The sequence below is a fragment of the Cavia porcellus genome, unplaced genomic scaffold (genome assembly GCF_034190915.1).
Source record: "Cavia porcellus strain 051 isolate PalLab524CR breed Dunkin Hartley unplaced genomic scaffold, mCavPor4.1 scaffold_10, whole genome shotgun sequence".
Taxonomy (NCBI): Eukaryota; Metazoa; Chordata; class Mammalia; order Rodentia; family Caviidae; genus Cavia; species Cavia porcellus.
Window position 1 is genome coordinate 1,697,707 of NW_026947493.1, and position 27,449 is coordinate 1,725,155.

General features: G+C 40.5%; 1 protein-coding gene across 5 annotated transcripts in view; it reads right to left on the bottom strand.

Annotated features, from left to right (window-relative positions):
• Positions 1-27,449, bottom strand: part of Iqch (IQ motif containing H) — a 216,733-nt gene that overhangs the window by 177,048 nt on the left and 12,236 nt on the right. For 4 of the 5 annotated variants that reach the window (XM_063257797.1, XM_023561668.2, XM_063257798.1 and 1 more), the window contains one exon: positions 25,975-26,092. In XM_063257797.1, the coding sequence (XP_063113867.1) occupies positions 25,975-26,092 (118 nt within the window). Of the gene's footprint in view, positions 1-25,331; positions 25,511-25,974; positions 26,093-27,449 lie in introns of those variants that run through there. The other variant, XM_063257799.1, reaches the window with a different exon arrangement.

Sequence of the window (27,449 nt, forward strand, 5' to 3'; positions counted from 1 at the left end):
TGCAAATATACAGAATCCACGAGTTCTTAATATTTCCCTCAAAAACTTAATGGAAAAATTGATAAATTAATCAAAACTGACAAATTAAAAAGGAATCAAGCCTTTATCCTACTTTTCCTCAAAAACTGTTACCCCACTAAGGAACAGGTTTTTGCTAATAAATGCTAAGGAAATGAAAGAATTATAAAATCATTAGTTTCATAATTTCTAATGAAATAATATATTGAGGTAAACATCAAAGTTGCTACTAGGTAAAAAGTTATGGAGGGTTTTGTACTAGAGCAAGCTGGTAATAACTGGAGTCACTGATAAACCTTAGTATCACTGAACGAGATACAGTTCCTGATGAACTGTATATGAAAGTACATAGCACAACCTATGAAACATTCCTGCCAAGAAGATGGAATCTGAAACTCATAAGCTTATAGGTAAAACTCCCGCTTCATTTTATTTGTAGAGAAAAAAAGCACTGAAAAAATTAGAATGCAATCAAGCAAGCAAACAGACAAACAAAAAACCCAACAAAAGCCAAATGATGACAACAACTACTATAAAATAGTGACATAGGATTTCAAAATCAATGATAGGAATTTAACCAGGGATATTCTATTACATATGGTTATCTTCAAAATAGTTGCTCAAATATAGGCATGCAAAATTGACCAAACAATATGGTTTCCTTTTGAGCAGTTTCTTTCCCTTTCACTATATCTATTGTAACTTTAATTAAGAATTTACTTTGTTTCTTACACTAGTGAGAAAATATGGTGTTTACACATGTGAGTCTGATTTATTTCACTTATGAGTGTGGTCTCTAGTTGCATCCATTTACCTATAAAAGCCTTGAGTATATCCTTCTTTATAGCTGAGAAATACCAGCTTATTTTTGTATAAAAATACCACATCTTTTTATCCACTCCTCAGTTGATGGGCATTTGGGTTGTTTCCAAGTTCTGGCTATTACAAATTGTGCAGCTATAAACACGGGTGCACATACATTGCGGTGGTGTGATGTTTTGAATTATTCTGGGAAAATACCCATAAGGGGGCTAGCTGGGTCAAATGGAACACTAATCTCAGTTTTTTGAGGAATCTCCACACTAATTTCCACGGTAGTTTTACCAGTCTCCACTCCCACCAACAATGTAGAAGTGTTCATTTTCCCCCACAACTCCACCAGGATTTGTTATTTGTTGATTTCTTAATGTTAGCCATTCTTTTTGGAGTGAGATGGTATCCCAGTGTTGTTTTAATTTGCGTTTCTCAAATGACCAGTGATGTTGAAAATTTTTTCATATATTTGTTTGCCATTTATATTTCTTCATCTGAGAATTGTGATTCATCTCAGATGCCCATTTTTGGATTGGATCTTTGAATTCGGGCACCTGACTTTTTTTTCAATTCTATATATGTTCTAGATAGAAATCCTTTGTCAGAGTGACAGTTGGCAAAAATCTTTGCCCAATCCGTGGGTTTTCTTTTCACTATGTTGGTGATTTCTTTTGATGTGAAAAAACTTTTTAATAAGACAAGATCCCAGTTGTTGATTCTTTGAAGTATTTCCCAAGCATTTTAGTTTTTATTTATGAACTCTCTGCCTACCTGTATGTCCTCAAGATACCTACCTACTTTTCTTCCAGTAGATTTAGTATTTCTGTCTTAATATTTAGATCTTTCATTCATTTTGACTTTAGTTTAGTGCATAGTGACAGATATGGGACTTGTTTCAGTCTTTGGCATGTAGAAAGCCAATTTTTCCAGCACCACTTATTAAAGAGGCTGTCTTTCTTCTAGTGAACTTGTTTGGCCCCTTTTTCAAGAAAAGGTGAGTGACTGTGTTTGTAGTTGTGTCTGTATTTTCCATTCTGTCCCACTGATCCTCAGGTCTGTTTATTTGCCAGTACTATGCTGATTTTATTATAGCAGATTTGTAGTATAATTTCAGGTCAGGGATTGTGATGCCTCCTGCCTTGTGTTTGTTGCTCAGAATTGCCTTTGCTATTCTAGGTCTCTTCTGTTTCCAGATTAATTTTAGAAATGATTTCTCTAGATCTGTGAAACACGCTAATAGTATTGTGTTCAGGATTGCATTAAATTCATGTAACAGTTTTGGGAATATGACCATTTTTACTATGGTGGTTCTTCCTATCCATAAACAAGGGATATCTCTCCTTTTTCTGAATTTCTCTTTGATTTCTTTCTTCAGAGTACTGTAACATTCAATGTATAAATCTTTTACCTCCTCTGATATTGCTTTACTTTTTCTGGATGTTGTGAATGGTGTAGTTTCCCTAATTTCTCTCTCAGTGACTTCGTTGTCTACAGGAATGCTATTGACTTTTGAGTGTTGATTTTGTACCCAGATGCACTGCTGAATTTGCTTACTAAGTCTGGAGGTCTGTTGGTGGAGTTTTGGGGGTTTTCTATGTAGAGTATCAAGTCATCTGCAAATACTAATAATTTATAATTTAAGTTCTTCCTTTCCTATCCTTATATTCTCTGTCTTTGTCTCTGTCTCTGTCTCTGTCTCTCTCTCTCTGTCTCTCTCTGTCTCTCTCTCTCTCTCTCTCTCTCTCCCTCTCTCTCTCTCATCTAATTGCCCTGGCTAATGTTTCCAGAACTATATTGAATAAGAGTGTTGACAGTGGACATTCTTGTCTCATTCCTGATTTTACGGTGAAAGCTTTCAGTTTTTGTCTGTTTAATATGATGTTGGCTGTTAATTTCTCATAAATACCTTTTATCATATTGAGGTAAAGAAAATCTAGTTTTATTTTACCTAAGGTTTTTACCATAAATGAGTGTTGGATTTTATCCAAACTTTTTTCTGCATCTATTGAGATGATCATGTGATTTTTGTCTTTTGCTCTGTAGATGTGGTGTATTATGTTTATTGATTTGCATATGTTGAACCATTCCTGATTCCAGGGATGAATTCCACTTGGTGTACAATCCTCTTGATAATTTGCTGCATTCTGTTTGCTAGTATTTTCTTGAGGATTTTTGCATCTATGTTCCTTAGGGAGATTGACCTGTATAGTTCTCTTTTTTGGTTGGATCTTTCTCTGGTTTTGGTATCAGGGTAATACTTGCCTCCAGGAATGAGTTAAAGAGACTTGCTTCCTTTTCAATTTCATTGAAGAGTTTGAGGAGTATTGGTGTTAGATTTCTAAATTTCTTGTAGAATTCAGTGTAAATTCATCAGGACCTGGGCTTTTGTTGTTGTTGTTTGTAAGTTTTTAGTTATGTTTTCAATTTCATTAACTGATACTGGGTTATTCGGGATTTTTATATCTTTTTTATCCAATTTTGGTAATTCATATGTTTCCAGGAATCTCTCCATTTCTCCTGTGGTTTCCATCCTATGAGAGTATAGATTTTCAAAATTGGTATTAATGATCTTCTGAATTTCCACAGGATCTGTAGTGATTTCACCCTTTTCATTTCTTATTGCATGGATTTGAGTTTTTCCTTTCCCTTTCTTGATAAGGTTAGACAAGGGTTTACCAATTTTATTTATTCTTACAAAGAACCAACTCTTCGATTCATTAATTCTTCATACTGTTTTCTTGGTCTCAATTGCATTAATTTCTGCTCTAATTTTATAATTTCCTCCATTCTGTGAGCTTTGGGCCTGATTTTATCTTCTTTTTCTAGAAGTTTGAGGTGCAGCATTAGGTTATCTGTGTTCTTTTCATTTTCCTGATGTGAGAATTCACTGCTATAAGTTTCCTCTGAGGACTGCTTTCATCGTGTCCCACAGGTTCTAGTAAGTTGTATTTGCATTTTTACTCAATTGCAGACATTGTATAATTTCTTCTTTAATTTCTTCTGTGACTCATTGGTTGTTTAGAAGAGTGTTATTCAATTTCCATGTGTTTATGGAGTTTTTGTGGCTTCTTTTGTCATTAATTTCCAGTTTTATTGCACTATGGTCAGATAATATGCACTGGATAATTTCAATTCCTTTGCATGTTCTGTGGCCTAATAGATGGTCTATTTTAGAGAATGACCCATGTGTAGCTGATAGAATGTGTATTCTGATGTTGGTGGGTGGAACACTCTGTACACACCTACTGAGTCCGTATTCTAATTCTTTCCTATATTTTTCATTCAAGGTTTCCATCATTTTCTTATATTCCATATATTTTTTTAAAATCTATGTCTTTTTAAGATATGCTCAACATTTCTTTCATTATGTTTGCCATTTCTTTTTTTAATTGAGAGATTATTTCTGATATAATTTCTTCCATAGTCACATGGAGTTGGGGTTTTTTTGTTTTTGTTTTTGTTTTTGTTTTTACTTCAGTTGCTATCATTTCATAAATTTCAGTTGTAGAATTTCTAGGATCTTCCATGTCAGTGTCTCTTGGGCTTGTTCTTAGTGGGCTGGATGTCTGAGACTGCATTTTGCTCTTTTGTTTTGTCATTTTCCTAGGTTCCCCCAGACAAGCTGGTTAAGTCCAAGGTGCTTCTTACACTGACTGTCCCACACTGTAAAGGGGTGGGCCATGCACCTGGGTTCCTCTGAATTGAGGTTCCCAGGGTGACAGAAAAATGACTGGTGGGGTTTCTCCCAACCCTCAGCTCACTGAGACTCCTCCCAGATAGCAGAGGGTCTCTGAATAAGTCTCTTCTGGACTGCTCCTCTCCCTGGGGTGCTCTGTGGATGGTACCTGAGGGCTGTGCTAGGCAGGGCTTGGCTCCTCCAAGTCCTATGAGGTTTGCTCCAATGGATGGCACTGGGGTGTTGTGCTGGGCTAGGCAGGACTCAGCTCCTCAGAGACCAGCAGGACTGGTCAGGGTGCACCCCCAAAGTATGACACCAGAGCCTTGTACTGGGCTGAGTAGAACTTGGATCCTCTAAGACCTGTGCCACTAGGTGGGGTGCACCAATGAAATATGGCACTGAGGCCTTGCACTGGGCTAAGCAGAGGTTGGAACCTCAGGGAACTATGTGCCTATCTGGGGTGCTCTCCTGATGGACCCCAGAGCTCTGAGCTGGGATGGGAGGGACTCAATACTTCTGGGACCAGTGCAGCTGGCCAGGTATGCCCCCAGTGGATTGTGCTGGGACACTACACTTGGCAGAGCTTGGATCTTTCACAACCCATGCGGCTGGCTAGAGAACACTCCTGAAGTATGGCACCAGGGCCTTGAGCTGGGCTGGACAGGACTCAGCTCCTCTGGGACCCACGTGGCCAGCCAGGGCACAGCTCTGAATGACACCGGGGAAAACTACTACTTTAAAGGAAATACAAGGGACAGAGGAACACAGAAAATGACACCATGAGATTGCAATCAACAAATCCAGATCATAGAAAACATTTATATGAAAAAATGAACTGGTTTCTTCAACAAATAAATGCCATTTTTAAAAATGAGGACAACTGTCATAGATAGAGTACCACCTGCAATGTATGAGTCTTATTTGCATCCTGGGTCAAACAAGCAATAGAAAGACAATTTTAATACAACTCAGGGAAACTGAGCACAGACTGGGAATTATATAATATTAAAGAATTGTTAGATTTGTTAGATGTGATAATAGTTGTGTTTCTTAAACTAATTATGTTTTTAAAATAGTTGTGTTTTCTCAGCTACGTGTGGTGGCACACACCTAGTCCCGGCACTTGGTAGACTAGGACAGGAGGATTGCCATAAGGCCAGGGCTTGGGCTACTCAGTGAGTTCAGCGCCTGAACTATACAGTGAGATTCTGTCTCAAAAAACAAATAAACAAACAAAGACTTCTCAAAGAATATACTATAAGATAAAATGATTGACATTGCCAAAAATCATGGAGTAAAGAGATGGCATAAGAATGATAAAATTATGCAAATTGTTAAAACTGGGTGATGGTTTGACAGATTTTATTTTGCATCTATTCAAAAATATATTTTCTTAATAAAATGTCATTGAAATTATAGTATAATTAAAACAAAATTATTTATTATTTTATTTTTTGAGACAATGTCTTGCTATGCAGTTCAGTCTGGCTTTGAACTCACTTTGTAACCTCTGCTGGCCTCAAACTTGCATCGATCCTTGTGCCTCTGCCTCCCAAGTGTTGGAATTAAGGGCGTGATCATTTTTATTTTTTCAGCTCTAATAGTCTATGTGCTATGAGTTTCCCTCTTACTTCCCTCCTTGGGTTAGGATCAACAAATGGAAGCCCCCGGCTACCACAGCATCCTCAGCTCCATGCAACTTCTAAATAGCCCAGCTGCACTCCAACTCCTTTAGGTCAAAACCTCAGAACTGCACTTCTTCTGCTCAGTTGTACCTTTTCTGCTTTCTAATTCCTGTAGGAGTTGAACTGGAGAATAAGAGAAAGGCAGAGTGAGAGAGTTAACATTTATTTGGCTCCCATTTTGTGCCAGGCACCGAATAGGTGGGCACTGTTGTAGCCAGCTAATTTAATTTAGTCCTTAAACTGGCAAGAGAAGAGTGTGTGACATTATCAGTACTTACAATGAGGATAACTAAGTGACCTCAAGGTTGCACAACCCATAAAAGAGGAGGCAGAATTCTATTTGTCCGAGTCCAAGGCCTCCTGCCATTACCACATACTGCCCTAGTATAAAGGAACATTGGTTGATGTATTCCTGAATGCACTTCCTGAGACAGGAAGAGACCACCATGGGGAAACGGGGCAGCTGCACCCCCTGGGGCCTCAACTTAGAGCCTTCTATCCACTAAAAGTATGGTGGGTGTTCTTTCCTGCCCCTCACTCTTCCCAACAGCCTTTCTGACCTCAAAAACTAGGTGTATCCTTAAAGTCAAGATGCCTTCACTGTAGTATCTCCAAGAATAAACTAGACAAGAGGTCAAAACTATTGGGATCATTATGGAGGGACAGAGGACAGACTAACTCCTGGGCTCTTAACCTGTTAGTCATCAAAAGCATGATGCGTGTTTTCTTCTGAGGCAATTAGGACAAAAAGGCTGCTTTTGCTAAAAAGCAGTAACTTTTCACTTGACCCGCAGACCTCCAGTGAGTAACTAGCACCAGGAAAAAGCTTGGCATCTCTTTCTTCATTTTGTATCAGTCTCCTTCATTATTTTAATTTTTGAGTCAGATCCCTGCTCAGCTCTGCATATAATCATGGTAATCACTTACGAAGTGTCTGCCAAAAAGCTAATCACACAAGGTTTGTCAGCCCTAAGTTTACCTAACCTATCTCATCTATCTTCAAGGCTGAGGACACCAAGAGTAACTACAGTATTCTCATGGTCTGCAGGGACATTCAAGGGCTAGCTTTAACAATGTCCTATTCCAGACCTTGGAATGGTGCCTGGAACTCTGGTCATTTCTCTAAACCTGCAGCCACCTTGCCAGCACAGTCTCTGAAAAGCCGAGGCTACTTCCATCCCAAGCAGAAGCAGTTATTTCATGGGGACCACACTGCCTCCTTCAAGTCCTAAGTAATTCCCTGGTGCCATGTTGTAGAAACAGAATGGAGATCATGGCCAAGCAGACTCTGGTCCACCCAAGAAACCTCATAAAAGCCGGTCCCTTTCATCCAGCCCAATCCTCTCCACCAGTGCTATGCATGCAGCCCCTCCAGCTCCTCCTCTCCATTCTCTGCTTCTTCCCCGTGAAAGCTTCGCCTGCCTTCTCATACCCCATGGCCTGGTTTTAATTTCCATTCTCTGGGAGTCAAAGGGTACTAGGTCTGACATCCTGCCTACTGTCTATCCCACACTTTAGAATCTCCTGTCTCCACGGGGACTGCCTGGGTGCATGCCATCAAGGACTGCTGCATAGGGCTCTGTAATACTCCCTGAGGATGGATCTCTCTGCTTCCAATCCATCCTCTGCAGGCCCAAACTAGCCTCCAGCAGTTTCCCTTGGGGTGGCTGGGTGTGACCTCCCCTAGTCCCAGCCCCCTCTCCTGCCACTCCCTCCTTACAGCAGTGCTCAGTCATGCTATGCTGACGTCATGGGCTCCCCACCTCTGTGACTGAGCCCCTCCCAGCCCTTCTCCGGGGATGCTTTTTCTGCTCTCAAGGGCCCTTCAGGGCACACTTTTACTCAATCTCCTTGTGAACTCCACCTCCACTTCTGCTTCCAACAACATTCGTTGATTCATTTAAACATTTATTGAGAGCCCACTAGGTATTACAGAAAAGAAAAAGTCCCTGCCACTTGGGTCTCACATTCTTACAGGATTGCAAAGAATTGGCCAACAAATACAAACATGTTTCTAAAGATCCAGGAATTTTTTTTTATTATCTTTGTTGTTTTATTCCTCTTTTTATTGGCACGTGCTGGCACTATATAATGATTACATTCATTGTGAGGCGTTATTGGATGGATATAACGCATCTTAATTGTTTTTAACTCCTTTCCCCCTCCCCTCTCTCTTTTCCATCTCTTCATCGTCTTCCTTTTTGCAGAAGTCCCATCTTCCTATTTCCAATTACTTTTTATTTTACTCTTTATACTTGATATTTCTCATATAAGAGAAACCACATGATATTTAAGTTTGTGTCTGATTTATTTCACTTAACATTATGGTCTCAAGGTGCATCCATTTTCCTACAAGTGACTTTAATTTATTCTTCTGTAGAGTGCTCCATTGTGTATAAATATTCCGTATTTGAATCCATGCATCTATTATAGACATATTGGCCACTGTCAAAATTTAGCTATTGTGCTACTATAAATGTGGGCATGCCTGTATCACTGTAAGATAACAGCTTGAACTCTTTCACAAAGGTACCTAGAAAGTGAGGAGCTCGGTTTAATGGAATTTATATTTTTTAGTTTTTTGAGGAATCTCCACATTGATTTTCATAGTGGTTTATTAGTTTACACTCCCACCAACAATGAAGGATGCTTTTTCCTCAGAGCCTTACTAGCATTTGTTTTATCTCATTTCTTGATGATGGAATCTCAATGTTGTTTTAATTTGCATTTCTCTAACGGCCAGAAATGTTTAACATTTTTCATGTATTTCTTGGCCTTTTGTACTTCCTTGTCAAAGATCAGATAGCTAAATGTGCCTGGAGTTATTTCTGCATCCTCTAGTCTGTTCCACTGAACCTTGAGTCTGTTTCATGCCAGTACCATGCTGATTTTATCACTATAGCTTTGTAATATAACCTAAAATCTGGGAGTGTGACACTCCTGCTTTGCTCTTGTTGCCCAGGATTGCTTTTGCTATTGTGGGTGTTTTCTGGCTCCATACGAATTTTAGGACTGTTTTCTCTAGTTCTGTGAGCAGTGCTTCTGGTATTTTATTGGTGTCTTAGTTAATTTCTCTTGTTGCTGAGACCAAATACCTGACACTCAAAGTTAAAAGAGGAAAGATTTATTGTAGCTTCCAGTTTGTGGAGGTTTCAGTTCATAGTTGGCTGGCTCTAAGACAGAATAGCACTGCAGACAGGCTCCCACAGAGGAGAAACAGATCACGGAAGGCAAAGGCAGCAAAGCGGCAAGCAACAAGTGACAGCCCTCTTTCTGTCCCTTATATTTTATCCAGGCTGCTCACTCCTAGGTGGGTAGCACTCAAATCCAGGGAGGGCCTTCCCATTATCCACTTTTAGAACTGTGCCAAACTCATCAGTGCATTAATTTAGTAATCACACACTGTCTTGGTTACCTTTATCACTGCTGAGACAAGAATACCCAACACCCAAAGTTAGAGGAGGAAAGGTTTCTTTTGGCTCATGGTTTGTAGAGGCTTCAGTCTGTAACTGGCTGGCTCCAAGGCAGGGTGGCGTGGCAGAGAAGCATTGCGGGGAGAAACAGGTCAAGGCAGGCAGACAGAAGACAGAAGACATCAAGCTACAAGTGACAACAGCAGCTTCTTTCTGCCACCTTCATATTCTAAGCTACCTGGTTTAGGGCAGGTACCAAACCATCAGTAAACTAATTTAGTAATCACACACCCTTGGCCCCAGCATCACACACCTAATCCCAGCATTGCGTACTCCAGATCCAGCCACCTCAGAAAAGCCACACCTATGACTGCATGAGGCTTTGCAGGATCATCTAAATGCAAGTCTTAACATTGGGGCTGTGTTAAATTCACATATCAGTTTTGGGAGTGTGGCCATTTTGACAATATTCCTATCTAGGAACAGGCGTATCTTTCTATTCTCTCCCTTTTCAAATTACTGCTGAGATCTTTTACTTCCTTGGTTAGGTTAATTCCTAAGTATTTTTCTGGATGTTTTTGTAAATGGTATTGCTCCCTTAATTTATTTTTCAGTGAGTTCATTATTACTGTACAGAAGTGCTATTAGGTTTGTGGATTGATTCTGAACACTGGTGAATTTGGTTATTAATTCCAGCAGTCTTTTCATGGGATTTTGTGATTCTTCTATGTAAAGGACCATGTCCTCTGCAAATCATGCAAAATTTACTTAGTTTTTTCCTACAGGAATGATGAAAGGAATGAAAACTTGATTAGTGAGAAGGAATAATTTCAGAAGATAAGGCCTTAATAAAATGTTGGCCTTGATAGCAGAGGATGAGAGAAGGGACACTTCTTTCATTATGACAAGAAGGAAGATACAGACTATAAAGCTACACATTAAAAAATTTGTAGATATGGCAGTACAAAGGTTAAGATTAATTTTTATGTGGTTGATCACTAGAAAATGTTATTTAAATAAGATAAAATCCTCTCATGTATATGAAGTCCAGAGGCCAGTGGTAAGGGTTGGTATGAAAGTCTGTTATGTAGCTAAGACACTTCTTCCAGCTCAGCACTATGCTATTACTAATGTGTGGGCCTTCCCCTCCTGGTCTAAGATTGCTGCCAGGGTTCCAGTCATCATGGTCGCCCTCCAGGCAGCAGAAGACAGAAAGAAGGAAAGATGAAAGGGCAGAAGCCAGTTATATTTTAAGGAGGCTTCCAGAAAAATAAAATGCTGTGAGACAGCAATTGCAGTATTGAATCACTGAATCCATTGGCAGAGACCTGATATTAAATAACATAAATTCCTGTTGGGGTCCACTAGCAAATGTCAGAAGAAGACTGTTGTTGGTATGGTATTGGTTCAGCTGCTCAGAGAAGCCATTGAAGACCTGGTTCCTTTCCATCTTTCTGCTCCAGCATCCTCAGAGTGTGGCTTCTTTTTAGCAATGCTCGGCACCAGGTGACTGCTGCAACTCCAAATGTCACGTTTACATTCAAGGGAGAAAGAAAGGGGAAAATGGAGAAGGAACAAGAGATATGCCAGTTGTGACTGTTGCCTTTACTGGGAAAGCAAAATATTCCAGAACCAACTCGTAATCATCTGCTGCCACTCAGGGCTCACTGGACAGAACAGGTGTTGGGAGCAGGAACCAGGGATCCGGCAGTGAACGGGTGTGGAAAACCACACACTGAAGCTGGACCTCAACCAGTTCCTTATCCTGCAGTAACCTCAGCCTCCTAGACAAAGCATCGCGCTGATATTAACCTGGGAATAGCTTCATAACATAAGCAAAGAAGTTTCTCATGGGCCCAGGAACATGTTTACCTTCGCTGCATGCACAAGAAAGTGTCCTGAAGTGACTTGTACTGCTCTTTGTTTTGAAACACTATAAAAACTCTGGAGTCCTTTAATAAACTGCCTTTTGCCTCCTGAGCAATCGGTCTCCCTGCGTCTTCAGTCTCTCTCCTGACTCCTTCCCCGCGCTGGCCGTGGCAAACAGGGACACGCAGTCACACTTCACTGCAAGGAAGGCTTGGAAACGAGGACTCGTACTCGTCAGGGCCTGACGCCATCCCAGGCAGAGTCCAGTTCTGTCTGCAGTGCAGATGGGGGAGTGGGCACTGGGAAGACGAGCACTAGCTTCTACAATGTGATACAGCCGAGGAAGACAAGGACAGGCAAAGTGACACACAGTGGAATAACGAGAGGCCAGTGGGCTGCAGGGCCTCTCGGCATTGAAGCATGGTCAGAAGAATGCTCTGGACATAAACTAGAGACGAACCGCTGTGCCAGCAGCAGACTTCAGAGACGCTGTGCTTAATGCTCAAGACAGAGCCCAGGCATCAGGCACAGCCCTGGCTCTGCTGGAGCTTAGTCTCCAAACCTCTGACAGTCACCCTCACCATGCTGCTGGTAGAACAAAATCTGCATCTCCTGCATGTAGCACGCAGCAGCATTTAAACCAAAATGGTCAAGATGATGAAACAGCATGTGCATGAGAAGACTTACAACGTTTTACTATGTTTGCAATCTTACAGTCTGCCACAGCGCTGTACACATCAGCTCAAAGCAGTGCTCTGCCAAAGAGGATATCTGTCTAGCTTTTATGCACATGGGCCAGCTGCCAACCCCACAGCCTTCCTTCCTGCCACAACTGATCTGTGAGGTGGTGGCCATGGAAGGATGGCTCTCTGCACCCAGGGGTCAGCATGTCCTGGTATGCCAGGGACAAAGGCATTCAAGACTTGAGATATCACCTTTGAGATATTATTGAGCCATGGAATACCAGAGAAGTAGAACTCAGGGATCTCTGCAGCTGTAGTAAGTAGCTTGTTTCCAGAGAAGATGCTATGAGTAAAAAATATACAGCAGATAAAAATCTTCATATGGAAATGTTAATAGTCCGTGTAGACTTAACCCTCTCCTCTTCCCTTTTTTTATTTTAACGGGATCTTGTTAAATCACTAACTTAGCCAGGTTGGGTCCAAACTTGTGATACTCTTGCTTTGGCCTCCCAGAATGCTGGCATTATAGGCATGAGCATCACACTCTATTTTTGATGTCCATTTCAAATAGAAATAGCCCAAATACCATACTTAATTATCATGATCCATTAGTGATAACTTGCATACATTGTAAAGTATAAATCTCTTTAAAGTGTATGCACATACAAGTATATATGTACCTACTTCATATATACTACATGCAGGTTTTTCACTATATATACTATGTATACAGTGTACAAATTACAGCAAAACAGTATTACATGTGATTGAGTCTATAATGTACTACACACAATTCTAATATGGCTTCATAATTACCACATTACTGTTACTGCAATAAATCAGACAGTGAAAAAGTCACCCTTACTGGGAGCATTGCTTTGAGAAGTTTCTTTGCAAAGGTTTAAAGGAACATATCTGAGAAAAACTGGAGACAGCATCACAGGCAGACAGAACCAGGAACATAATCTGCTATCTTTTCTCTTATTCAGGTATAAAATTCTCTATGGCAAACAGACAAAAAGCTCAAGCTTTTTTGGCTTTTGTTTCAGTTTTTGAGACTGGTCTGGAAGTCAGGATCTTCCTGTTCCAGCCTCAGCACTCCCAAGTGCTGAGATTACTAATGTGCACTCCCACACCTAGCTTAAATTTTTGTATTTTTAACAGTGGTGAGGAGAAGCCAGAATTTGAGGTCAAAATAGACCTATGTTTGAAACCCAGCTCTGTCATTTCTTAGCTTTAAGCCACTGTCTCATCTTCAGTTTTTTCAGCTGTAAAATGATAATAATAATTTCCTCCTCAAAAACCTGCGACTTAAGGTGTGATTGCATCCTCCTACCACAGGCTCTGATGGTCTCCTGCCTTTCCCCTCTGACGTCACTTTCTTACCCAGCAGCCACAGCGCACACAGGGACCCAGTCCTCTGGCGAGGGCCTCACTAGCTCTGTATCACCCTTGTGACCTCACAGTGGCCACAGATCTGGCTCTGCTCCCTTTCCTGTACCTCTCTCTTGTTCCTGCCCCACCTGTAACTTACGTCCTCAGCAGGTGCCTCCTCCACTGCCTGGAAGGCACCCATTCTCTGCTCCAGGGAGACCCCCCAACTCTTCTCATCCCTGGATGTTCTCTTGCCAGCTGACATGCTGTATATTCACTTTTCAAATTATTTGTTTTGTTGTTTTCCTAAAGTCCACCCTTTCTGAACTAGAACACAAACTCTGGAATGCAGAGAGATTTGACTGATGCCTGAAAAGCAGCATGTGGCACATACTTGGTCAATAACAGATGCTGACCAGCGTTTATCAATAAATAAGATGAAGGACTAACACTGATGTAGTCCTCACCTATAGGGGCCCTGCTGACAACATTCACCTGCTTTCATTCATAATTTCCCTACGATGGCCCCAGAGGATCAGTACTAGCTTAAGGCCCATTTTGCAGATGAGGTGCTGCAGCACAGAGTAATGATTTGCCAGGGGACAGCCAGTAAGTGGTGGAGCCTGGTTGTGAACTTGTAGTGCAAGCCTGCAGCAGGCTACAGATGTCTAGGCACCGGTTAGAGCAGGACACTAAGTACAGTCTCTCTGCTTTAGAAATAAAATGATCCAATGCAAGCCGCAACCAGGTTTGGATAAAACAGCACTAAAAGTCATGCTGGGGATAATTGGAGCAATTCAAACTGAACTGGGTATTTATTATATTCAAGAATTATTGTTGATTTTATTAGGGGCAATAATGGTACTGCAAGTGGGAAAATAGTTCATTTTTAAAGATGCATGTTAAAAGCAATCAGAGGTGAAATGTTTCTGAATTAGATCTGTACTTTAAAACTTCAATAAAAACAAGTGGAGCAAAAATGGCCAAGGTTAACAATTGTGAAATCCGACCGATGGAGAAGCATCGTGTACACACTATTTGGGGCGATTCTGGTTACTGTAATACAGCACCAGAGACGCTGCCTTAGAGACAACAGAAATTTATTTCCCATAGCTGTGGCTCCCAAGGAGTCTGTGATCAAAGCCTTGGCGGGTTCAGTGTCCTTCGAGGCCTCACATACTTCCTGGATCCCAGGCAATAGTTTTCTCACTGAATCCACATGGAGAGCAGGCTCCTGTGGAAGAGCTGTTCCTTTCACAAAGGCTGCACCCTCAGGACCCTCAGCACCTGGGCATCTCCTGAAGGCCCCCTTTCCAAATGCCAACACCTCCAATTTAGGACTTACACTGCAAGGAGGTGTGTGAGGAAACACATACATTCAGCACAGACGTGAAAACAGGGTATTACAATTTTCCCCCGGCCGGCTTTGAACTCTTTGGCCGAAGTCTTTTTCCTTCCTCATTCACTCAAGCAGCCAGGACTACAGGGAGCACCACTCTGTTGGCCAGAAGTCCTGTATATTTGAATATTTTTGTAAGAAAGGTTGAGTTTAGATTTGTTGTTGTTGTTGTTTTTGAGATGGGGCCTCACAATGTAGTTTGGGCTGGTCTTGAACTCACTATGTCGCCCAGGCTGGCCTCAAACGTCCAGTCATCCAGTCTCTGCCTCCCAAGTGCTGGGATTACAGGTGTATTCCTCCATGCCTAGCTCCAAAAAGGTTTTTAAAAAGCCATGGGAAAAGTAAAAGAAATCTTTTCAGAAAGTGGCTGGTCTCCTGGAGTTTACGTCATCATAACAAGGGGACAGAGCCCACAGGGTCCCGCTCCTTGCCGTCACTTTCTCCGCAGTCCTTACGTGCTCCCACTATCCTCACATCCCACAGAAGACTGTTTCACCTGCTGCAAGTGAGGAACAGCTCACACTGAGAGCCACAGGAAGGAACTCTCCCGTTCTCATTCTCTCTCTGTGTCCTAGTCCCTTCTCCCCTTCCTCCTCCCCTGCATCCATCTGTCTCTCTCTTTTTCTCTTTCAGTCTCTCTCTCTAATATCAAGGATCAAACCCGAGAGTGCTCTACCTGTGAACTACATCCCCAGCCCTTTTTAATTGTTGTTTTGAGACAAATTTTCACTAAGTTGCCCAGGTGGACTTGAGATTTTGATGCTCCTGCTTCAGCTTGGTTAATAGCTGGGATTGCAGGTTTGTACCGCCATCCCAGTCTCCTCTTTTCTTTTAATAATCTCTCATTGTATTACTCTGCATAATGTCAAAAACTTTCAAAACTTTATTTCTGACAAAGTTTTGAAAATCACAGTTAGATCTAAATTTAAAAAGTAAGATTCTTGCTGTCTTAGACACAAATGCTACATGTTGATATTATACATACTGCAGTACAGTATATATTTTTATGTTTCATTGTAAAACCATCTATTTCAAGGCATTCAGGGAGTAACTCTCAAGTACAGCAATGGGGTGAGTTTATTTTAGCTGGCCCACAAACATACCAAATGTATCATGCTTCTCAGTAGGTTCTTTGATTTAAACAGCTTAAGAATTTCTATTTTGAAATTGCCTAGGGCTCAGTTTGCCAGATACAAAAAGAAAATCAAATACTCCTGGCCTCTGAACATTTCCTCTCTATCTTTTGTTGTTGTTATTCTCCTCCCCTGACTATGAGAAGCATATTTGTGCCCACGACCCATCCATGGCTCCGGAAGCAGGTTAGGCCAGTGTTGATACTGGGCTGATGATTGTTGAGTTCCCATCAAAAGCTGAGCTTTAAGAGTTAGATTAATAATTATAATGAAACCTGAAATTGTGTGCTTTACGACGTAACAGGCTTTGTGCTCTCTGGAAAACTGTGCACTTGTTTTAGCTTTTGGAACCCGTCTTTTGGAACACTGTCAGAGATTACATCATTTGAAATACCTTCACTTTTGGCTTTGGCCAAAAATTACTCTGAGTTGTCTGGTAAACAGGGTAGGGAACCAAGCTGAGCAGTAGGCCCCGAAATGCTGTGTTCCTTCTTGGAGCGCAGTTTTTGAATGAGTAATGGCCACGTGCCTGTTCTCTGCAGTGTTTGATGTTGTGGATTCTATTGGTAATGTGGGCATTACAGCTCTTTGTGTGCATCGTGAAAAGTTGCGAGCCTCTCTGCCAGGTAACAGCCAAGAGTGTTCTGAGAGGATTGCGACAGTACACAAGTCCCCTACATTTCCCAAGGCTCCCAAGGAGGCCCGTGGGATCAGGTTCCCCATGGAAAGGGTTCCTGACCATCATGGACATCTGTACATCCGAATGCCTGACGAGTAAAGGGTACAAGATTGACACAGGATTTGCTGACTGCACTGAACCAATGTCTGCAAACTGTCTGTGAAGGCAACTGCCAAAGAAAGCTTCCAAAAATGGATTAAGTGTAAGGCTACTTATGATCTTTGCTGTGTCACTTCTCTTCAAAGATAAATGTGCTTTCAAACTTTAGCAATTCTGAAATCAGTCTTTCTGATACTTGATGTCAGGAGAAGCTTGCCGGTCCTACTCCCAGGAGCAAGCTCTGATACAATCAAAGTGCGGCTCAGCGTAATGGAGCCTTATGCAGAATCGGTTCCTGTTAGCCTGACTGCCATCGAGCTCTGCGCCCCTGAAGGACCACAGGTGCATAAATTTGAAGCTAAATTGGGATCTCTAATTTTTGATTGCAATTTCTTTTCAAAGACTACACTTTGCTACTTTAAGACAGTAAGTTATAACGGCATAGAAAATCTCGTGAAATAGCTTCAGGGGTTTCCAAAGCTACAGAGAGCTGGCATCACCAATTCATGTAGTCATCAGGCAGGGAAGAGTTTCCTGAAAGGGTCCATGCCCTGACTTTTAAGAGAAGGTGTTTGGCTTTCAGGAATAGATAATTCAGTTAAGGAAAGTATGAAATTATGAGTTTGGCCAGGTAGAGCAATGAAAATAAACTATTATTTTTAATTATGTCCCCTACCAAATTATATTACAAAGCAAAAGAGGCCAGAAGATTCCACTTTGCAAATTAGGATTTTAAAAAAGTTCATGTGAGGATGCTACAGTTAATGTCAAATGGCCAAAAGTGAATTTGGAAGAATCTTTAAGCTGTGACCAAAAAAGGCTTAGACACCAACTTTGTAATATGAGAGAATATGCAATATATATTGTTGTTGGCCTAAAAATTGCATTCAATGCATCTTAAACCTAAAAACCTCTTATTAATTGCTTTGACTCAAGATTTGGTGGTATTTTACAAGCCAAGAAAAATGAAATTTCAACCTCAACACATCTAATCATTTTCCTTTGGTGCTTTCTTTGGTCTTAGATGTTAATGACAGCAAATTCAGGGATGATTCTCAGGTATTACTTCTGCTCCGCTTTCTATACATAGGTATATCCTTCTGCCTGTTGGGCACTTCTTCTTGGATCCTAGATTCAACACTGAAATGAAATCATTCTTGCCCTAATCCTTCTCCTGTGTTCCTCATCTCAGCCAACAGTATCAGAGCATCCAGGCCCCAAGCACACTGCTGAGTTATCAGGGACTCCCTTGCTCTTCTAACCCCAAACTAGTCTCCAAGTCTTCTCAGTCCCACCTGTAAACACACGCAGACTGCTTTTATGTCTCAGATGATCCATGAAATTTCCCATGTATTTGTTTCTCTCCCTCAAAATACTCTTAAGGACAAGTCCTCTTGTGCTTAGGACTCGAGTACTTAATGGCCCCAAGGCAGTCGATTTGCTGATCCACTGAATGACTTAACAAGTGGATGAATGTTTGGGGCATCTGAAGGAAGCTGGTTTACCCCTGCTGTCTTGAAGCCATTATTAATAGGGTTCCCCTTTCTTCTTAAAAGTGCCATAGTTTGAACAGCACATTATGTGCTTGCACTGTTCACGTATGCCTTTTGGAAAGAGTTAGTTCTAAAAATAATATGCCCTGTGCTGATATCTCCTATTTGTCATTGAGAAGCATGAGCAGGAGATGAGAAGGAAGGAGGACCATGTGGGTGTTTATCCAGGCTCCCTTCCCCTGGGGTCTCCTCAGGTGGCTGTCACACTAAGCATGGTACACCTTGACAATCGCAGTCGCTGTTAGCCAGTACTCTCGCCATAGTTCTCTCCTACCTCCACAGCAGTTAACCATAACTATTTTGGGTTTCCTAGGAAACACACCCTGAAACAGAGATTTGCACAGGAGGTTTACTGGGCAGCACTCTTAGAAACAACACCTGTGAGGGGCAGGAGACGTAGGACTGGACAGAGGGAGAAGTTGAATTGTGGCTCACAGTTCTAGAGCTGAGATGGCCCCTATTCTTGTCCCAAATCAAGAGGAAGGAGTGAGACTGTATCCTGTGTAGCTGGGACTGTAAGCATTGGCCACCACATCCAGCTTACAGAGGAGAATTCTTTTCCATGCATAGCAGCACATGCGATAGCAGAGGTATTTCCCACTTGCTCTGCGCTTGTCAGACTCAACCCTGGAACCAACAGGAAAGGGAAAATTTCCCCTTCTCACTTTGAAGGAATTCAACAGTATTCCCCCCTAACCCCCCAAAACAAATATGGCACCATATTGACATTTTATCCCAAAGATTCTTGAATTTGAAATACATATATTTTATGCAATAATTATATGAACATAGCTTCACCTTGGTATTTATAAACAAAATATAGTTTTTATTTTTAGCAATTCAAAATATAATGTTTCAGTAAACACAAAAATTCACAACTCTAAACCCTATACACAGTATCTATATATGTGCTTTATTATATATTTTATTACAAACAAAAGAAATGTATGGAAGACTACAAGCTGTTTAATATTGGCTACCTTATGAGTTTGGGCAGGTTAGTAGAGGATGAGTGTGAAACAATTAGCCTTGTCTCATGTTTTCATGCAGCACTGATAAACTAGGAGGAAGAATAAAATCACAAGTATTTTAATAAGTAGAAACAGACTATGTAGATTTGCACACAGTTATCTGCAAATGCCCAAAATAAGGTTTCATCCTCCAATTTTACTTTATTTTTCAATTTTACTTTTTTAAGGGCAATCTTCAGAAAGTGAAAGATTCATGTCAACTACGACAAAGCTGATTGCTTCCCCCTTCCACTCTACCAACCTGCCCAACTCCAGAAAGTAGCCAATGACGACATTAACTTGTAATCGTCCAAACATTTCTTTTTTATTTTGTAATAAAACATACAATAGAAGCACATATGCACATAAACATTCTCTTTTCCAATTATGTAGTTTCTGGGTGTGCTTTTTCAAATTAAAAAAAAGCTTAATAAACAATTCTTAATCACAATTCTTAATTACAACTGAGTGATTCCTAATTGTTTTGTCTTTAAATTTTTTGGTGTGAATTGGAATTCGAAAGACAGATATCTGCTTTTGTGGAAAGAAAAATTTAAAGAAGTAACTGAGGTTTACATAGTTGAAAATGAGCAATTAAAGGTAGTAATATCCCAGTTGGGTTTCACAACTACTTACCAATACAAGCTTTTTTTTTTTTTTTAATTTTATTTAAGGAGAAAAAGAAGAAAAAAACAGAAAAAGGGTACAAGTTATACAGAATTTCAGAAAAAAATTAACAGTAGGAAATCACTAGTTAATAGATCACATATTGTTATCTTAGAAATAGTTGTTCAAGTTACAAAATTAAAGCATACAAAGTGGACTTTCAAACAGTGAGACTGCAAACAGTTTTGTTCAATGATCCAACAAAACTCAGTAACATGGTTATCTATCTTATACACTTAAACATATATGCAGTAATAACCTTTAGAGCACTTTCTTTTCCTTTCTTTGGTACAATGACAATTACACATTTTGGGTTTTATTACTCCCACAGTTCTTATTACTTTTTTTGAAGAGAGTAAAACCAAATGCGACATATCAGAACAGAGTCAGTCAAATCAAAAGGATGGACATAATAGATAATGTAAAAACAAAACACTAGGTGATCAACAATGGTTACCATACTGCATCTTGCTATCTTAAGAAGAATTGCCCATATCATCAGTTATAATAACATTGAACAAAACAGTAAAGAATAAAACCAAAACACTGAAGACATTACAGGACTTTAAAAGAAGATAATAGTCAACCAGAATGGGCATCATAATGAATCTTATTGTATTCACAGTTGTTGCCTATACTTTCGAACTTGGTACTATCAAGCTAAGCAGAATAGGGGAAAATCAGTCAAAACAAGATGGTGAGGGCAATACAGGGTTTCAAATCAAGTTAATAGAAAATCAAAGTGGTTACTATAATGTATCCTGCTATTTTTTATTTACTTTTCCCTTAAATAAAAAGATAAAAATAAAAAAATAACTTAAAAAGGAGATTGAGATAAAAGAGGGCATAACAACAAAACAGCACAGGTCAAAACATAACCATTTAAGCAAAATAATGTTTCACCACAAGATATCCTGACATAAAAGTACTTACCATAGTGTCTCTTTCCTTGAAATCTTTGAGTATGACTTCATATACTGTAGCACCAAGCATATCCAGACAATGTAAAACCATTCAAGAGAATGAAATTATTACAGAGTATTTAGAACCAACTAACAGGAAATAAACAATGGTTTCTGTATCTCCTTGTCTATAAAAGTTTTTGCTTATCACATATAATAAAATCCAAAATAAGATACAACCTGTTAAGACCGATGGAGACAGAAGAATAAAAGCTTGATGGGACTTCAAAACAAGATGATACTAAATCAGCACTAGCTATTATGATGTCTTGTTTTCTCCAAAATAGCTGTTCCTACCATCCAACCTTCTCTGCCTCATTTCTGTTGAGCTCTTTTTCTGTCGTTTGTTGTCAGTTTGTCTTCTTCATTTCTCTTTCTGTTCCATTCATTGTGTCCTCTCTGCCACTATTTCTGGAATCTTGGTATTTTCCTTTTTTAGACTATCCTGCAGTATTCTCTGTAGAGTTGAATTGGTGGTTGCAAATTCCCCTAGTTCCTTTTATCCTGGAAGCACCTTGTTTTTCCATCAATTTCCAGGGAGAGTTGTGCAGGATATATCAATCTTGGCTGGAGGCTATTATCTTTCAAAGCTTGAATTATTTCCCCCCACGCTCTTCATGATTTGATGGTTTGTGCCGAGAAGTCTGCTGTAATTCTGATGGGTGTTCCCTTATAAGTGATCTGTTTCTTGTCTCTGACGGCTTTTAATATTCCGTTCTTATATTGGATTTCTGGAATTTTGATTATTATATGCCTGGGTGTAGCTCTGTCTGGGTTGTAGGTGGCTGGGGTCCTGTATGCCTCATACATCTGCGTATCTTTACCTTTTGCCAAATTAGGGAAATTCTCTTGGATTATTCTGTGAATAGCTTTTGTAGTCCATTTGTTTGTGTCCCTACTTCTTCTTTTATGTTCTTAATTCTTAAGTTATAGATCCTATCATCTTCTAGCCTTTGTATTATTGCTGTTTTCTTATTTTTAAGAAGTTTTTCATTTCATGCTCTCACCTTACAAATCTGCCCTCCAGTTCAGATAATCTATCCTTAGTTTCCTTTCAAGCTGTTATGCCAGCTTTCAATAGAGTTTTTAATGTCCTGGTAATTTCTATGAACCTGCTTCACATATTCTATGTTTTCTCTATTTTCTCCATCAAACAATTCTCCCCTTTTTTTCTGTTCTTCCATTCCACCATCTGTTTTTTCTGGGGGGTTCTTAGCATTTCTCTAACTATTCTACTTATATCTTGCTTTTGGTCATTAATAACTTCATTTTTTGAACTGGTCTATGAGGCTCTGGAGATATCGCTTTATGTCTATTGGTGCCGTGTCTGATATTGCATGTTTCTCAGGATTGAGGGCGGAGGACCCTTTCTTGTTGCTCCCTCTTCCCATATTTTTTGTTCTTTCCATACAAGCGTATATAGGAGGCCCAGTTTCTTTCTTTGTCGGTTACAGTTTGAATTGTGCCAGCTAGGTGTTCCCGCCCACTGCAGTGTACTAGGGAGACACAGACCTGGGCAGCCTATGCTTGGCCTGCCCCTCTAGGTCAGCCTACCAAAGGCTTCACTGCTAGAGTGCACCTCCAGGCACTGGGACCCGGTTTGGGCTAGCCTACTGGGTCTTAAGTCAGTGGCGACACCCAGGCCAGGCACTCCCCACCAATCCTGCTTGAGAGGGGAATATGTGACTGAAGTCACTGCAACAACCTGTTCCGGCTAGTCTGCCCAGTCCCAGTATGTCCTTTGCGGAAGCCTCCTACTCTAATGGAAGGGTCCCTGATTCGCTCACTCACTGCAGGTCGATGCAGGGCTCCCGGCCAGTCCCGCTCTCAACTGCATTCGCCACTTCCCACTCTCAGAGCTTTCACACCTCTTTCCTTGCCGTGCCAACACAGCAGCAGCTGCAGGAAATTCAAATCTTGGCTTCCAGTGGCACAGGCTCCAGCTTCCGCGCTGAGACCTTATCTGTTCCTGTTGTAGCACCGGGATTGCGTTTCCAGTTGGTTTCTCTTAGTTTAGTTCATTCCTGGGTCGGCAGGGTGTATCTCCCCTTGCTTAGGACTTCTCACCCTGCACCATTCCTGGATTTTAAGTGGGGTATCTCAGAGAGCCTCCATAGCTGCTGCTATCTATCCACCATATTCTTCCGGAAGTCCCAATACAAGCTTTTATGTTGGTGCAGGAGGCATGCATAACAGCTGGCAGAACAGCACTGCTCATCATTAACTTTACAATGAAAATTAGAGCTATCTTTCATGTCAGCAGATGTGTATTTTTAAGCACATTTTACCCCAGAATTAGGGGTAAAATAACCATAGTAGAAATACAGGCCCTGGAAGGAAGTCCAGGTGGGAAATGGCCCTCGCCCCTTCCTGAATGGAGCTTGCACATGTTCATGGCATGTAATAGAGCACAGGGTCACCTCAGCAGCATGGGTATTTCCTTAGCCTTATGACCATTTGCTAGGATTCAAAACGCTTTAGAAAATAAATTTCTGGCCAAAGTTTAATGGGGGGAGGGGTGGTGGTAATAATAACTATATATTCTACAGCGGTCCTTATTTCAGATATTTTATTTCACTGTTCCTGTGGACTAAGTGTGAGACTCCTGAGATTCTTGGTGAAAAAACAAAAAAGTAATTGAAAAAGCTGCTTACCAGTAAGAAAGATGAGACGTTTAAGCTCTTTTGTCACAGCACCTTGTCTTATTTTCATCAGAGCCTTTATTGTGAGCGGTGGCTGGTCCTCCGGCCCCCTCTACTACACTAGGCTGTGAGCGCCATGAGGGCGAGAGCCCAGCTGCCTTGTCCTTTCTGCGCACTTCTGATCACCTCTGGTACACAGAAGCTCCCCACAAGATAGTGGCTGAGCCCACCCAGGTGACAAGAGCAATGGCAGGTAGGAGCAGGCTGCTTATGTGTCTAGAGGAACCGGACTCCTACACGGGGATGAGCACACCCTTCCAGGTCACTGGGGCAGTTTCATTTACTCATTTAACAAATATTTATTGTGGGTTCCTTGCAGCACTATAGCAATGAACGTACTGGCTTTGATCCTTCTCTCATTAAGCTTCTAATCTCACAGGATGACAGCCTTATTTTTTAACATCATCAACACACTGTCTAGTTACACACCATGGCAAGTGTGATGAAGGAAAAACAGAGAGTATTACAAACAGTTATAAAAAAGAGTACCACGTGATGGCCACAAGACTCTGTGAATGTATAAAACTGGAATGCTTTGAAAGATGAAATTTCAAGATAGGCATATTTATATCTCAAGACAGCTATTATTGAAAGAGAATATGATGGGGCTGAGGATTTAGCTCAGCGGCATAAGCACCTGCCTTGCAAGCAGGTGGTCGTGAGTTCGATCCCCGGTACCGATAAAAATGAAAAAGACAAAAAAAAAAAAAAAAAAAAAAAAAAAAGAAAGAGAATATGACAATGGATTAAGAATACAGTTTTGGATCTCTGCATTTCTGGATTCATAATCCCAGATTGGATATTTACTAGCTGCATTCTCTTGGACAACTTATTTAATACCTTACAAGTACTTTAGTCTCTTCACCAATAAAAATAATAATGCCTCTTGGTAGGACTGTTCTGAAGATTAAACAAGCAATGGCAATGGTACCTGGTCTTAAAAGAAGTGAGCTATTATTTACTTTGGAGAAGTCAAGAGGTTTATGTACCCAATATATCTCCTTAAAAGTCATGTTGAAATCTTAAACCCTGATGTGGTGGTATTAGGAGGTAAGGCCTTTAGGAGGTAATTAGGTTATGAGGGTGTAATTCTCACGTGTGAGATCAGTGTCCTTATAAAAAGACAAAAGATTCTCTGTCTCTCTTCTTTACTCCCTTTTCCCCTCTCCCCGTCTTTCCCAGATAGAAGAATAAGGTTTTCACAAATAAGGAAGAACACCCTCATCAGATACGAGATCTGCCAGCACCTTGATCATAGACTGGAGCTGCCAGAGCTATGGGAAACTGTGACACCCCATCTGTGGTATTCTGTGAGAGCAGCTCAACTAACACTCACTGAGACAGGGAGCAACAGTCAAGATGACAGAACACAAAACAGGCAAAGTCAGAAATGTCTTGAGCTCTATTTCTGGCCATTTGGAACGCCAGGGGACTCTGTTTAACAATTTCAAGGTATTATGTTTTGGTTAATTTTGCTCTTGAAACAAAACTGCCATGAACATATTGGATCAATAAGAACATGTAACTGTAGAAACATACCTATATACGTATATCATTATGCTTTCTACTATAGAACACAATGTAAATATCCTACCTTCATTCTTTACACATTTTAAGGTGTTTTTATGGCTCAGATCTCAAATATACCCCAAAGTCTCACATATTTGGAAGATGATTAGATCATGGGGGCACTGTGTTCATCAGTGCATTAGTCCATTGTGAGGTCAGAGCAGAATGTGCTATTTGGAAGTGGTTCCTAGGTGAAAGCGGTGGGTTACTGTGGGTGTGACCTGAAAGGATGCATCCATGTTCTTGGTTCCTTTCCTTCTCTCTGCTTCCTGGCTGCCAGGATGTGAGCAGCTGCCAGCCCTTCCACCCTGCTGTTTATGACTCCAAAGCTGGCTAACCATGGATTGAACCGACTGAAGCTGTGAGCCAAATAAACTTGTTCTCCTTTATCTTGCAGGGGACAAATATTTTGCCCCAGAGACAGGAAAGCTGATAGAGTTTTATATATAGATATAAGCCATTTGCAATGAAGCTCACCTTTTAAAAGTGTACAAGTCAGTGGTATTTAGCATATTCCTAAAGTTGTACAACCACCACCACTATACAATTCTAGAACAATTTATCATCCCCAAAAGAAACTTCCCATCCAGTACGAGGCACTCCTCGTCTCCCCACCTCCAAGGCCCCGAGACTCACTACTTGGTCACCATGGGTTTCTCAGTTCCTACCTTTGCTCTTGAAATCATATGTGGAAGTGAGCTATGCTGTTTTGGGAGTCGCCGAAGTTTATGCTCAGATTCCAGGGGAAAAACAAATAACTTCTGGTCAATTACAGTTGGAAACAACCTAAAGTAAAATGATATAGAATTTAACATCAAATTTGCTGTCTTCAAAGCTCCTCAAATTATAATGTTAGAAAGTTGCTCCTTAGTTGTTATTACATTTTATAGGAAACATACTATTGGTGGTTATAATAAATTAGACTAAATTTTTAGCATTTTTACCACTGTAAAACTGTAGTTGTTTTATTAGGTATAAGAACTTCTAAGTCTGATAATGATCATTATAGCATGAATAAAAAACACTATCACTGGCTGAGGTTATAACTAAAATTGACAGAATCATTACACTATAAAGCATTTCTTGGTAGAGAAGAATACATAATTTGTATTTCATTTAGTAAAATCAAATTACATGATAGCCAATTTAAAAGTATTCAAAATGGTAGTTTCTTCAGAATTTATCACTTACATTATTTAAATCTCTGCTATTTTATATAATTGCAAAGATTTAAATTTTAAAGTTGGCTAAAGGCTTTCATTATTAAGAACAGAGAAATCCATGGGAAAGCAATGTAAAAACGAAGTAAAACCGTAAGAATGGATATGTGCATGTCAGATTATATCTTAAAGTTTTAACTTTAAAAACAAATTCGACTTTAATGTCATCAACATAATTAAGGTGAACAAAATTCAATCAGCAATATAACTCAAGTGTCCTGATTCTACTGTGATGCCCCCTTCTGTCAAATCATCATTAAAACAATTTATAGACTTCTAGTTTTAAACCAACATGTAAAGAGCTTGAATTCCTATCTTTATAGCAAGAAAAAGGCAAAATAAACCAAAAAATGACAAATCAAGGTCACAGGGCAAAATACTGCTCTGAAAACTGCAGAGACAGAGATTCAAAGAATCACAACTGCAGCGAGCAGAAGCCTGCGGAGGAGTCCCACTTTCTCATCCATAGGCTGCAGCAGGCTCAGCAGAGGCTCTTTGGGAGTTCAGGGCTCTGAGCAGCTGAGTCCTGGGTGGAAGTCCCACCATGAAAGCCCCACCTTGTCTCACCGTGAGAATCAGAAAAATCCTCTCTCCTGCACTCAGCAGGGGGAGGGGAAGTAGCTAGTTTGAAATACCCAGAGATCTCTGTTCTTTGTTGTGGTCTCCTGGTTTTCAAGGAGAAGTATTCTACTAAGCCTAACCTGGCCTGGCGAAGGGTGGCTGGCCAACTCCAGCCCCCTCTGGCCTTCCTGTCTCAACTAAAATGAAGGGGCAGGGAAAACTGAGAAAACTGAGGAAGGAAACAGCCCAGGGACACGGACCCACTGAAGCCAGCATTTATATACTGCATGGGACAATCCTGAATAGACTGCACCTAAGGTACTTTAATAATTAAATGACTCTGTACTGTACCTCCTAATCTA